The sequence below is a fragment of the Coffea eugenioides genome, chromosome 3 (genome assembly GCF_003713205.1).
Source record: "Coffea eugenioides isolate CCC68of chromosome 3, Ceug_1.0, whole genome shotgun sequence".
Lineage (NCBI taxonomy): Eukaryota > Viridiplantae > Streptophyta > Magnoliopsida > Gentianales > Rubiaceae > Coffea > Coffea eugenioides.
Window position 1 is genome coordinate 43630098 of NC_040037.1, and position 13471 is coordinate 43643568.

General features: G+C 35.9%; 2 protein-coding genes across 2 annotated transcripts; one reads left to right on the forward strand and one right to left on the reverse strand.

The window, feature by feature from the left end:
- Positions 1–4230: 4230 nt before the first annotated feature.
- LOC113766698 (nifU-like protein 4, mitochondrial) lies at positions 4231–6982 on the reverse strand (the record flags this gene model as incomplete). The annotated part of the gene is made up of 3 exons (XM_027310863.1): positions 4231–4870; positions 6206–6367; positions 6826–6982. Coding segments are annotated over 3 exons (783 nt in total), but the record flags the coding sequence as incomplete, so codon positions are not given.
- A 1076-nt stretch (positions 6983–8058) lies between these two features.
- On the forward strand, positions 8059–10298 carry LOC113766699 (L-type lectin-domain containing receptor kinase IV.1-like). The gene is made up of 2 exons (XM_027310864.1): positions 8059–8170; positions 8281–10298. The coding sequence occupies exons 1-2, from the start codon at positions 8059–8061 to the stop codon at positions 10296–10298; spliced, it is 2130 nt and encodes a 709-aa protein (XP_027166665.1).
- Positions 10299–13471: the final 3173 nt, after the last annotated feature.

Sequence of the window (13471 nt, forward strand, 5' to 3'; positions counted from 1 at the left end):
AACTTCACTCAAAGAAACTGTGAAAGAGGATGAATTTTCCTATGGGAAAAGTTATGCTAGAAATTGCAAAAATCCTACATGATTTTAATCGTACCTTCAGATTCCACCAAAATTTCCCGTGACATTAACATACCCTTCATTTAAAATTACCGGAAAAAAAAACCCTCCATTTAAAGGATCATTTATTTCGCCTCATTATGAATTTCTGTAAGTATGAACTTCAATAAAAATAAATTTTTAATTTAATTAAAGCAAAATTACATAAGGAAGCTTTGACCAATTTTGGCATGATTGAAACACGTAAGAACCAGAATTTCATAGAAAAATTTTATTATTACTAAGAAAAATGTGCCCAGTAACACATTTTTAGCTTTGCGAAGTTATTAGAGGATGGAAAGGACAACATCATGCAATGCCTCTGGACTGTTGTCAAAATCAGAACTTCCATAAACCGCCCAACTAGCTGCAAAAGCTCGTGGGTTGTTACTCTTTTGCAGGCCTTAACTTCCAACAGACAAGAATACTGCAGAATTAACGCCAAAAAGACCCATCTTAGCAACAACTGATCACGATTAATTAGTCCGTAGCCTCTCATTGGTGGAGTCCATCTAAAGAGTTTGGTATGAATGAAGTTCAAAAATATCAAGAATGTCAGGTCATTAAAGCAGTAAATGGAGTTGATTAAAGTGCCAATTGGTCAGATTGAAAGCATAATGCAGCCCACCAAAAAACGAGAATTTACTTTATCCATCTTCTTGAATTAAAAAACACGCAAATCCCACCTTACATAACCAGTAAAAACATGCATTGGCAGAGAAGGGGTTGGGAGATTATCCATGCAGCTTGAGAATCTCTTACGGTTTGTTGAAGACCATTGAGGTCGATGGCCTCCGGGCATGTGGACTGGCCTGGACAAAGAACATTAGTGGTGACGTCCACAAGAACTGATTTAGTCATCTCTTCGGCTACAAAGTGAACACTCAGTGGCAGCAGTAGGTGCACCAGTAGTCGCACCTCTCTCTTGTTTTTCCACCACCACATTCCAACCATTTCTTTCACCTCTCCTCAACACTCTCGTCTTGCTCTTATGACTCTCACGCACACACACGCACACACACACAAACAAGAACATTAATACGCTCCGCCGGCCAACTGCGGATGATGGCTTGTTGCTGTCAACTCAGAATAAGCCTATTGGAGCATCATGTTAATTTGCCACTTTTCGTCTACAGGTGAAGAACATGTTCGCGTTTGCCATTTAATTTTTATGGACATGGAATGGTAGTCAAGGTTAAATTTTTCCATAAACTTCTAAAATAATTTTCTTTTTAGCATGTACAATTAAAACATGTCATTATGAACATTAGACAGATATTCTTCATTACATTACTGTAAGTTTCCTGAGTTGTTGGTCTAAAAAAAAATCTCAATTACAATCATGCATTTGGTATTTGGAAGTCCTTTTTTTTAAAGGACTTGACTACATGAATAAAAGGATGAAAATGCAACCAACGAAACTCTTTTTGTTTGGCTAGGAAAAATATTATGTGTGTTTGGATATATCATTATATGAAATAATTATTTGAATTATATAATAAATATATTTTTAATCTTTTTCTCTCATATATATATATATATCACATTATAAAAAAGTATAACAGTGTCAAAATAAATAATTTTTCTAAATAATGAGTATCCAAACACACTTAAGTCATGTTTGATAATCCAATTCAACACTTAAACTTAATAGATTCAGATGCTAATATGTTCAAATGTGATTAATAATCAAAATTGAACATCTGAATTAATTAAGTAGCACTGAATTTTCTAGGTAAAATTGATTTTAAAAAATAAGTGATAAACTATTCACTTATCACTGAATGTGATATACACTCAAATATATTTGATTTAACATTTAACAATTCAATAACTTAATGAATTCAAACCTCAGACTTTAGATTTCAGATTCCAACCTTCAGTTTTATCAAACGCACTCTTATTGTTTCTTGTGTAATTATTCCTGTCCGTCCAAAGAGACCAAATAATAAAAGTTAAATTATGACACTATCAACGAAGTTTCTCTATTTGTTCCATGCGGAATAGACAATGAAGTATCTCAGCATATACCATGCATGAGAAGGAATTGGACACGACAATGGCGTACTTTACTGGACATGAAAAAGGCAGCAAAGCAAAAATTGAGGAAGAATCCTATAATGTCTGGACAAAATTGCGAAATTGCGCGCTACCTCACAGGTGAGGTCAATGGAGCCGTCTACTGGTGACTAGAGTCACACCGGCAATAGATCCTTGCAATTTACCCTGTCATGAGATATGAAGCCAGCCATCCCACTTTAGACCTACCATATCTAATACATTTAACCTTTTCCAGGTCTTCAAGTCGACCATTCGTTAACAGGGGAAGAATGGAAACAGAAACAAGAGACATGCACTTCAGCAATGGGCTGAGGAGCAAACAGAGTTATTCAGAAAAGTGAAAAAGATAATATGCTGATGTATCCATTCACAAACCATAAAGGGTAGGAAAAGCTACATTAAAGCACTATAAAAATATAGCGAAATGACAATATGAATCGGACGCTTAAATCATCAAAGACGAAGGAATAAAGCTTGTAGCATTACATGCTAATAACAGGACGTGCAGGATGTCTCAATGAGTTATATTGCTCTTGAACCATCTTCAATGCCTTTCTAAAAAATGGCCAGGACAAAGAGCATTAGTGGTGGCATCTGCAAGAACTGAATCAGTCATTTCTTCAGCTATCCAGCGAACACACAGTGGCAGCAGCAGTTGGACCGATAGTCTAGCTTCTCTCTTGTTTCTCCACCACCCCACCATTTTTTTCCTCTTGTAAGCACTCTCCTGAACTCTTCTCTGGACTGATCACCCCACACTCAAGAACATCAGAAAAGACGCTCTCTCTTCTTTGCTTTATATATTATTTTCACTTTTTCATTCTTTTGCTAGCTTTTAATAAGGCAAGGGGAGGTGATAAATCGTTGCAGCAATTGAAGTTACATTGAAAACTGACGCGGGTACGTTCTTTGCATTTACCAATGAAGCATGGGTTTGGTTGAAAGTGAGGCAAATCCCACTATTTAGCACTAAAAGCTTGTTAAGTTGCACATTGTGAAGAGTTAACGATACAAGACATTTTTCTCCTTTGTCTTGGTTTATGCAGTTGCATCCAAAAATTCAAATTTCGATTTTTAAACTCCATTTGCTTAAAATGGTGCACAAAATTTTTCACATTAACCAATTAATTACCATATACGTTATCAGAAATGGTCATAGACATTTTCATACAATTATAGATCACGAGAACAGCCTAATGTTACTTTCCATCCATTCACTTGTTTATTCAGTTATCTTTTTGGCTGAAGCATGTAAAACGCATGCAACCTGCTGAAGTAGATACCAAAAAGAACGGTGTATGCGTTGGGTTTTGAGGTTACACGTATTGTTGCCAAGAACCCAAGGCATGATTAATAAATTGACACGACTTTTTTTGGGTTTAGGATTTTGAGCAGAGGTCTTTGAAAACAGCATAAACGTAGTTCGTGAAATTTAATGGATGAAATGAATCATTGACCAAAGAAGTATTATTGATTTACTGGACTTGCCTTTGTATATGGAAGAATGAATGCACAACCTAGGACGTCTTCATCTGTTTGCCCTACTTCAGATTAGAATACAAACTCCTAGAGGAACAAGAAAAATGGAAGAATTTGCTAAAACTTCAAGGACACAATTGAAGCCGAATCCACTACTAGGTTTCCAAAGCTATTGTCTGGACCTTTGATCCATCTCTGGTGCGTTACCTAATCCAGTTTTGCTTTTGCTGCCTGCCCACTCTATGTTTACCCTAACAAAACCTGCACGAGAAGAAGACCATAATCAACCTGACACACGTTTTGCTATTGCTTGTTCGCAAACCCTATTCCTATCCTTCTCGAAATAACCAACATATCAGAAATGCAATATAAAAGGTACCCAGTAAGTTGTCTTGGTTCCCATGTTTTCATTACTGGGAGAACCTTGGACACAGTACTACGGTACCACATTGAATTTAAACAAATAAAAAATGTCACTAAGCAGAATTACGTCCTAGCTGCAGGGAAGGGATTGACGACCATGAGTGGCTACTATCAAGATCAGACAAGTTTAGGCGGTTAATAAAGTCTGGACTTCTAAATACGGTGTCAAGATCAGACAAGCAAGATAAAGCAATGGTGATATTTCCAAGAAGAAGATATAAAAGTCATGTTGATGGGAAATCAAGAAAATGACTTTAATCCTCACACTATCTAGGCAAAAATTGGCACATACAACTGCTAGATACAAGAAATCTTCTGCACTTGTTACCTAATTTCTAGCACTTCAACTACTCATAAGCTGCTCCAGTCAGTGCAGGATCTTCATCTTCAGTATCAAGTTCCTGTTCCACACCTTTGACTTCTGGAACATAGTGCATCAGCATGTTTTCGATGCCAGACTTCAGAGTGACAGATGAGCTAGGGCAACCACTGCATGCACCTTGCATTTTTAGTCTGACTATTCCAGTTTCTGGAACAAATCCTCTGTACTCAATATCACCACCATCGTCTTGTACTGCTGGTCGAATACGGGTCTCCAAAAGTTCTTTGATCATCGCTACAGTTTCTGAATCATCTTCATGGATAGCTGTGTCCGTGGAATCCAAACTATTTGAATCCATGATTAGTGGCTTCCCAGACGTAGAAAAGTCCATGATTGCTGCAAATATTTCAGGCTTTAAAAATTCCCAAGAAGCATCCTCCGACTTTGTCACAGTTACAAAGTCAGAACCGAAGAAGACTCGTGTAATCCCTGTATCAGCAACAGACATAATTATGCTGGTGGCTGGCCAACAGCCTACAGATAAATTGGGACAGAAATCCCAACCAAAGTGAACAGAAAATCAAACAGTGATTGGGCCTATAAAATATAGCAAGTTCAAAAGAACAGAAGACAAGTATTGATTGCAACTAGCTACAGAAAGCACAGAACATATACAGAAAACTGAATCTTGGGGTGGTTAAAAAAAGAGTTTGTTTTTGTTATTCTTGCACCAAAACTTTTGCCTTTAAGACATATCACATGAACCAATTGTATTGAGACATATACATAAACTGAAGTCATAAGACATATAAGGCATAAAGCATAATCTGGTTTTTTCCACCCCAACCTTTAGCTAATAGCAACTTGCTCTGCAGATTACTTAGAAATAAAGCATCCATTATTCAGACAAAATCCAAGGGCTACTCAAGGCTATCAAATGTAAGGAATCACCACAGGCCAGGAATAGAACATACAGCCCATTTAGAAATTCCAGGCTTCCATCTTGGGCCTGAGGATCTGAAAAAGACTGGCTTCCATGAAAAGATCATTAATACAAAGTTTATTGTTTATTATTTTGCTACTGTTACATTCAGTTCTTTAGTCTCCATCAGCTTGCTTATTCTGTTGACTTGATCAAATCAGATTGCATTTCGTAGTGCAAAAATTACTAGTCAAAGGCTAGTGTCCAAACAAAGACAAAATTTGCTTTACTAAATTGTAAAATTTGTCTTATGTTATAATAGCTATACAACCACAGGTTGAGACTCAGGCAGATGTCAATAGTCTTTCATCTATGTAGAAGACAAGTGCAGAGATGACAAGCAATCTGCTAGAGGACAAAACCACATGTGCAGAACATAACATTATCACATCACAGTCCATGAGTCTGGTAGATGAATAGAAACCATTACCCGGATAGTGTTAAATCAAGCAAATACTAGCAGAATATCAACTACATTCAACTATGATGTACCAAGTGCAGCCAGGTTAAAGGTGAAGAACACAAAACAACAGAAGGAAGAACATCAAAGTGCATGACATATTTATCTCCTAGGTGAAGTGAACTTTAAAAGATTTCAAAGGGTTGAATTTCTATGAACAGATAAGGACCCTTGACAAAGTTATGCCATCAAACAGTATCGCAGATCTAATCTTAATGAAAGATCGATTGTTCCTGACCTAATTATGGCTAAAACTACCATTAGTCAAGTTTAGACAAGAACCATGAACTACAGATATCAAGCATAGCAGCAGAAGCATTCCAATGCACTTGTACATGGCATTCATGCGATACATCATAAAAGGTATGTATGAAAAGCTCACCATCAATTCCAAATAAAGCCTTTGCGAGAGGAGAATTCATGGCTGCACGAGCATTAGGAAAATCAGCACTGCCACCTTCCATGACAGGCTTCCCAGGAAAGAACATCAGTGACAATGGATTAGGGGTTGCTTGTGTTTGAATAAACATGGTCCTCCTCTGTCCTGTCCGAGGCAGTGTTAGATCAAGAAAATAAAGGTGCACTTGTACCAACGAAACATTCAAATGAATTAATTCAGTTCCGCATTTCATTCTCTCACTTGTCTTTCTGATAAAAAATTACTAACTTCGGGATTAAACTAAAGTTTATGAAGAATTAAAAAAATTCGGTTGTATTTTACAGTAAGCAGTACAACAACAACTTTTGGATTGAAAACTTAGCGCCATGTAACATCAGTAGAATTTTTCACGGACCAAAAAAAACAGAAGTCTTTTTGTGTAAATACTCTCTCCGTCGACTGTAACCATAAGACCTAAAACCTAGCAAACCCAGATAAGTAAGACTCACAATCAATCCACTCAGCACATATAATCTCCCAAAACCTCAAATTCCTCCCAACAAATACATAATCAAGAAATATTCAACCGATATACATGAGCTTAGTTCAAAATTTGGACTGACCTGCGAAATGGGTCGTCGAAGGTAAAAGTGATGATTTCAACGAATTGAAATCCAAGATGGAGTTGGACGTCGCCGCAGCATAACAATAGATGAATCGCTTGGGTAAGCATCGAAGCCCATTGATTCCGGCTACTTTTTGCGATGATAATGATCCATATTATATCTTTTTACAAAAATTTTTAAAAATAACAATTCAAACAAGGTTGACTTTAAGCATTTCAACCTTTTCAAGATTGTTAAGGCGGAAAGTAGATAAAATAATATTTGTCACTTAAGCTAGGTAGCAAAAATTTTAGAATAGACTAAAATATGATAGTTTTAATGGAACGAAGAGAGCATATTGAACCACAGTATTAAGACTTCTTTATTATGAGCTCTCCCCATTTTTCCTCAATAAATTATTAAATGATTGACACATGGAATGCTTATTATTGGTTCTTCTCGACTAACTTTCTAACCCTAGTTAAATACAAAAGAGTTTCTTTAAATAATTAAATCACTTACAACCATTGGTATTGAAAGCTTCTTGACTTTCCAGCTTGAGAAACATTTCTACCTAGCTACATTAATTGATTCTTCTTTTCTTCGATTCTCTTACACAAATGATAAAAATATTAATAAATTGATTTTTAGTCATACTCTTTGACCAAGTGAATCATGTTTTATATCTTTTAATTGTTTGCCACGCTTTGTAATTGAATAAATCCAGGCGAGATCAATAATTGAAATAAAAAAGAAAGAAGAGCACAACTATAAAATATAGTGTTAAATTGTGGTATATTCGCCCAAAATTATGACAAGAAAGAAGAGAACAAAAGTAAATATTCTTTATTTCCATTTTTGTAGAAAAAATTCAAATTTGTTAAGACAATTATCAAATATTACAAATGTCCTAATGAAGCATGTAAAACGATACGTACCAAAAAAAGTATGTAAAATAATGCCAAAAGCTTTTTATCTTGAAAATTTCATAAAATTGTTTGATTTGTTTTTGACATAGTATACGGTTTGATTCGCAGGAAAAAATTTGACTGCCTCTTAATTACATATTCCAAATTGGAAACAGAAGTTTACTTTTTGATGTGCTAATAGTAGTTAGTTAAATATGGAAATGTTAATCAAATTAACTTTAGTTAAACCCAAGTCAATGAAAGCATTATGAGTCATAGATAACAAAAAATCCATGTGGCAATCATCCAAAGGTATAATGAGGGAAAATGGAGGAGGAATACAATGGAGAAGAGCCTGCTCCGTACAATTAAAAAGACCACTACCATAGTGGCCAAGCAGTCGCCACCATATTATAAATGCTTGTCATTTGGCTTAGTTAAAAAGCAGTCGAAGTGTGTGTGAGAAATTAGAAAGAGCGATAAATTAAGAAGAATTTAGCAATTGGCATTCAAATATTTAGTCATGTCATTGAACTAGTAACAGCAATCTTAGCCTATTTTCTAGTTCACATCGTAGTTGGTGCAGCAGCTTCTGATGATGTTGGGTTCATCTTTCAAGGATTTCAATCATCAAATTTAAGCCTGGATGGATTAGCCACAGTCACCAACAATGGCCTCCTACGAATAACCAACACCACCAAATTTCGAACCGGGCATGCCTTCTATCCTAAAACCGGGCATGCCTTCTATCCTAATCCCATCAACTTCAAGAGCACACATAACAGTTCAGCTTTCTCCTTTTCCACCCAGTTTGTGTTTGCTATAGTACCCGAAGTCTCACGCGTGAATGGTCCTGGAATAGCTTTCGTGATTGCACCAACAAGAAACCTTACAGAAGTGGGTTTCTCACAGTTCCTAGGCCTCGTCGATGGAAACACCGACGGGAATCAAACAAATCATGTTTTTGCTGTGGAGCTTGACACTTTCCAACACCAAGAAGTTGAAGATATTAATGCCAACCATGTTGGTATTGATGTCAACTCGGTGAAATCCATCGTATCCAGCCCAGCAAGTTACCAAGCTAATAACAATAATTCATTTGACAACTTAACTCTTAGCAGCGGTCAGCGGATGCAACTTTGGGTGGAATACGACGGGGCGGACAGGAGAATCAATGTTACATTAGCTCCAATAGCGGCTGCCAAACCACATACTCCTCTTTTGTCTTTGACATATGATCTTTCGCCAATTTTAAAGCAAACCATGTATGTTGGCTTTTCTGCAGCCTCTAGTCCACTCGACATGGGAACATCTCAGTTTGTACTTGGATGGAGCTTCAGGGTCAATGGTGTTGCACAAGCTCTTGATCTGTCTCGGCTCCCCAAGCTACCTCGGTTTGGACCTAAGAAAGTGTCTAAATTTTTCACCGTCGGATTGCCCCTGATTTGCATACTTTTGTCATTAACTCTAACATCTGGAGTAGCTTATTATTTGAGGAGGAAGTGGAAGTATGCAGAAGTGCTGGAAGAATGGGAGCTTGCTTATGGACCTCACAGGTTCAAATATAAAGATTTATACGTTGCCACCAAGGGGTTTACAGAAAAACAGCTATTGGGAGAAGGCGGATTTGGCAGGGTCTACAGAGGCATTTTGACAACAAACAAGGTTGAGGTTGCTGTCAAGAAGGTCTCTCATCACGCAAGCCAGGGAATGAAAGAATTTGTTGCAGAAATCGTCAGTATTGGCCGCTTAAGCCATAGAAATTTAGTGCCGCTCCTGGGTTATTGTCGGCGTAAAGGAGAGTTACTTTTGGTATATGAATTCATGTCCAAGGGTAGTCTAGACAGTTTTCTGTTCAACCAACCAAAGCGTACCCTCAACTGGAGCGAAAGATTTCGAGTCATCAGAGGTGTGGCTTCAGGATTACTCTATCTACACGAAGAATGGGAGCAAGTTGTGATCCACCGAGATGTAAAAGCCAGTAATGTATTGTTAGATGATGAACTGAATGGAAGATTAGGAGATTTCGGCCTGGCAAGGCTATACGATCATGGAACTCTACCTCAAACCACCCATGTAGCGGGATCTCTTGGCTACCTTGCCCCTGAGTATAGCAGGACAGGGAAGGCCACAACGAGCACTGATGTATATGCTTTTGGGGCCTTTTTGCTAGAGGTTGCCTGTGGAAGGAGGCCAATAGAACCCCGAGCAGAGCCAGAAGAGAATATCATTTTGGTAGATTGGGTATTTTCGTGCTGGAAAGCAGGAAATATTCTCCAGGCTGCTGATCAAAAGTTGGGCACTGAGTATGTGAAAGAGGAAGCAGAAATGGTGTTGAAATTAGGCTTATTGTGCTCTCATTCGCAACCAAAGATTAGGCCAAGTATGAGGCAAGTTTTGTTGTACCTGTATGGATCAGTTGCTCTGCCAGATTTATCTCCACTGGCCATGGGCATTTCCGCTTTCGGTCTTGGCTCCGCCCAACCTGCTGGCTTTGAAGATATCCCATCGTCATTTGCTACTTTTACAGATCAATATTTCTTACATTCTGTAGCAGACTCTATTCTCTCAGGTGGTCGGTAATTAAGATGCTTATCTTTTTGATTTTGTAAATTTAGAAAAGAAGAAAAATTAAAAGAAAAGTGCTTCTACCGCTGTGATTATCTTGTTGAGTGAATTTTCTGAACCCCTTTTACTCTATATTAGTGTGGTTTTATGAACTAGGGTATTTCAATATGCACTGTTTTAATGTTTTAAGTTTTTTGTTGTTTTCTCCTCTTTTGTATTATTTTTTCTGTTTTCTTTAGGTCTTGTAAAAGGATTCAATCATGGCATCTATTCATTAACATCTTCTCTCAGAACAAAATGAAATTGTTGCACTAATACATTTGGTGAATAATCCGGTAAAAGGCTAGGGAAATTATCCGTCGCATCCCACCTAAGAAGGAGAACAAAAATTGCCAAGAACACGAGAATTTCACCCATCAGATGCCCAAAGATTGTCTTTAAACCAAAAAGACTCACATTTTTGTCACATGTTGAAGAACTCAATGGATCTTCACAATATTCTAACACAGGACTAAATTTTTCCTCCTTTACTCATGCTTCTTTACTTGGTAGAAAATTGTTAATTTCATTTGATTCTTCCACCAAACTTCAAAATTAGCTTCATAACAATTTCCTGGGTGCTCATATTTGTCTAAGGAGCTAAGAAAAGAGGAATAGACTTCATACTGTAATTACAAAAAGACCGTTTATCCTGACAAAATATTAAAAGTTATCCGTTTTAATTTGCCGGGAACAAGTATAAAAAGAGGCACTGTATATTAATTATCTAACATTTGTTGCAATACAATTAGGAATGTAATCGAGTCAAGTCGAGCGCTAGTATCACTATACTTGAGTTCGACTTAACAGTAGAGAGGTAATGCTCAAGCTCGAATGAGTAGCAGAAATGGAGTTCAAACTCGAATTCAAAAAATGATTTGAAAACTCGACATCGACTCGATTATGCTTAATTTTCTTGCGAGTATGATCAAACTCGAGTACTTGACTTGACTAAAAAAATAATTCAGGTAATTTATACAACTCCCAAGTCTAAAAGAATAAAATTGTAATAAATAAATATATAATTTTTAATTAATTACTTTGTACTCGGTAAGACTCGACGAGCCACTGAACTTGAAAAATCAATACTCAAACTCGGATTGAATAATATATTATTGAGCTACTCATGCTCGACTCAAACTTAGGCCTTGTTTGACAGGGAAGTTTTTTACCAAGTTTGTCTGCTACAAGTTTTTTAAAAACTTTAGCTATAATAATCTAAAAAAATCTCTCAAAATTTTTAAACTATACATTTCAAAATATTCAAAAATTTACACACTTCAAAAAAATTTTTAAAAATTTCTACAGTAAACTACAGTAAAGTTTTAGACAAACACCCAAAAGACTTACTACCAAACGGGGCCTTAGTTTTGACCAAGTGCGAGTCAAACTTTTGATCGAACTACTTGCAAGTAACTCGATTCAATTACATCCCTAAGTACAATGAAAAGCACAACTAGGATTATTGCTTAAAAAAGAGATTTAGCAAGGAATGAAAGAATTTAAGGAGCAGGAAGGTAATGAAGGAATTGAACCCCAATAGTCTAATTTGTGGGGCCTTGACCTTAGCCGGATTGTTAGATTGCACCCACCTAGTTACCTGACAGGCTTGGCATTTGGACGTTTACCCAGCAAAAGAACGATCCCATTTTCCAGCACAGTACGTAATACGGATTACCAAAAAGTCCTAGACACTAGACAGCTCATTGAGATTGAGATGTTTTTGGACTGGTAAAGTTCGCTATATTTGCTGAAGTGTTATGATGCTTGGTGCCAAATTTAAAGTCATATTAGCGTACTAATTAGTTAACCTAAATAAACCTCAATCTAAACTCAGGACATCCAAATGCGTTTCATGAATTAGGTTGTTGTACATGTAATGTATATAATTTTGGAACAGGCTACATTCATACTCCGTATCCACACTTCTGATGCATTGATAACTTGCACCAATAGTAAAAATAATTTATATCGTGGGATAATTTTAGAAACCTCCCTTGAGGTTTTCACAATATCACTTGGTTCTCTTGAGGTTTTAAAATTTTCACTTATCTCCCTTAAATTGCAAAAAAAGATAAAACTTTTATTCCAATACTACTCTTATGTTATCTTACTTATGAAATTTGCAACAACAATAAAAATAAAATAAGGTTAAATTTTTATAAGGTATAAATTTTTTGACTTGACGTATTTATTTTTGTTATATTGGAACAAAAACAAAATTTACATCTTGAAAATTTCACACTTATGAAGAGATTCTTTTAGTTTTCATCACAACTTAAACAACATCATGTATGAAAATATATTTCTTAAAAAAATTTCTTGACTTCCTTATAATTGTCCATAAAATTTTTTAATGTGTTAATTACTTACCAAAATCCTTATAAGTGGTTGACTTTGACTAGATTTAATTTACTTACGTTCTTTACTATCCTACCATAATCTCGTTATAGTGAAATATGGACCATTATTAGATATCAATTTGGTTTATTAATCTACATATTTTGGTTTAAATTTTTTTATTTATTTTTGTTTTTTTGGTTCAACGGTTATTAAGAGCAAGGATAATGCAATTTGTGACCTTTGATTGGAGTATTTAGTCTTGTCAAATTGATGGGAAAGTAAACTTCAGGGGAATAGAGTGATATTATGAGAAACTTCAGGGGAGGTTTCTAAAATTATCCCACATTTCATTAGTAGTAAAACTTTTACGATGTGTTGATTTAAGATAGGGGGCTATGCATTTAGCCTCTCACTTTTTATTTTGTAGTAAAAGATAGTGTATACAAGTAAAATATGTAATATATTTGGATACAATAGCTTAGTATAATTGTACATTGTCCCATACAACAAATGCATCAACCACATCGAATTGCAAAAACATAACCATATTGGCACGTATGTCTCAGTAATAATGTGCAAAAATTTACAAATAAAGATTGTGTGTGTGTGGGAAAAGCGCATAAATTTGCCTCATATTTGAGTTTTCTACATTTGTGAATTTCAATAGTTTTATAAATTTTATTGTAGACTTTGTTAACATTCTAAAATTTATGTTTAAGTTGGTGGAAAGCAAATTCAGTGAGTTTTCTATAACAATTCAGCTTCACATGATACTGCCAGCTAATTTTACAAGTATTTCCTGATTT

What these genes read in the sequence shown, in the direction of transcription:
- LOC113766699 (XM_027310864.1), top strand. Translation starts at nt 8,059, where the DNA reads ATGGAGAAGAGCCTGCTCCGTACAATTAAAAAGACCACTACCATAGTG. An exon ending in AGTTAAAAAGCAGTCGAAGT is followed by an intron (nt 8,171 to 8,280) that starts GTGTGTGAGAAA and finishes CCTATTTTCTAG; the next exon opens with TTCACATCGTAGTTGGTGCA.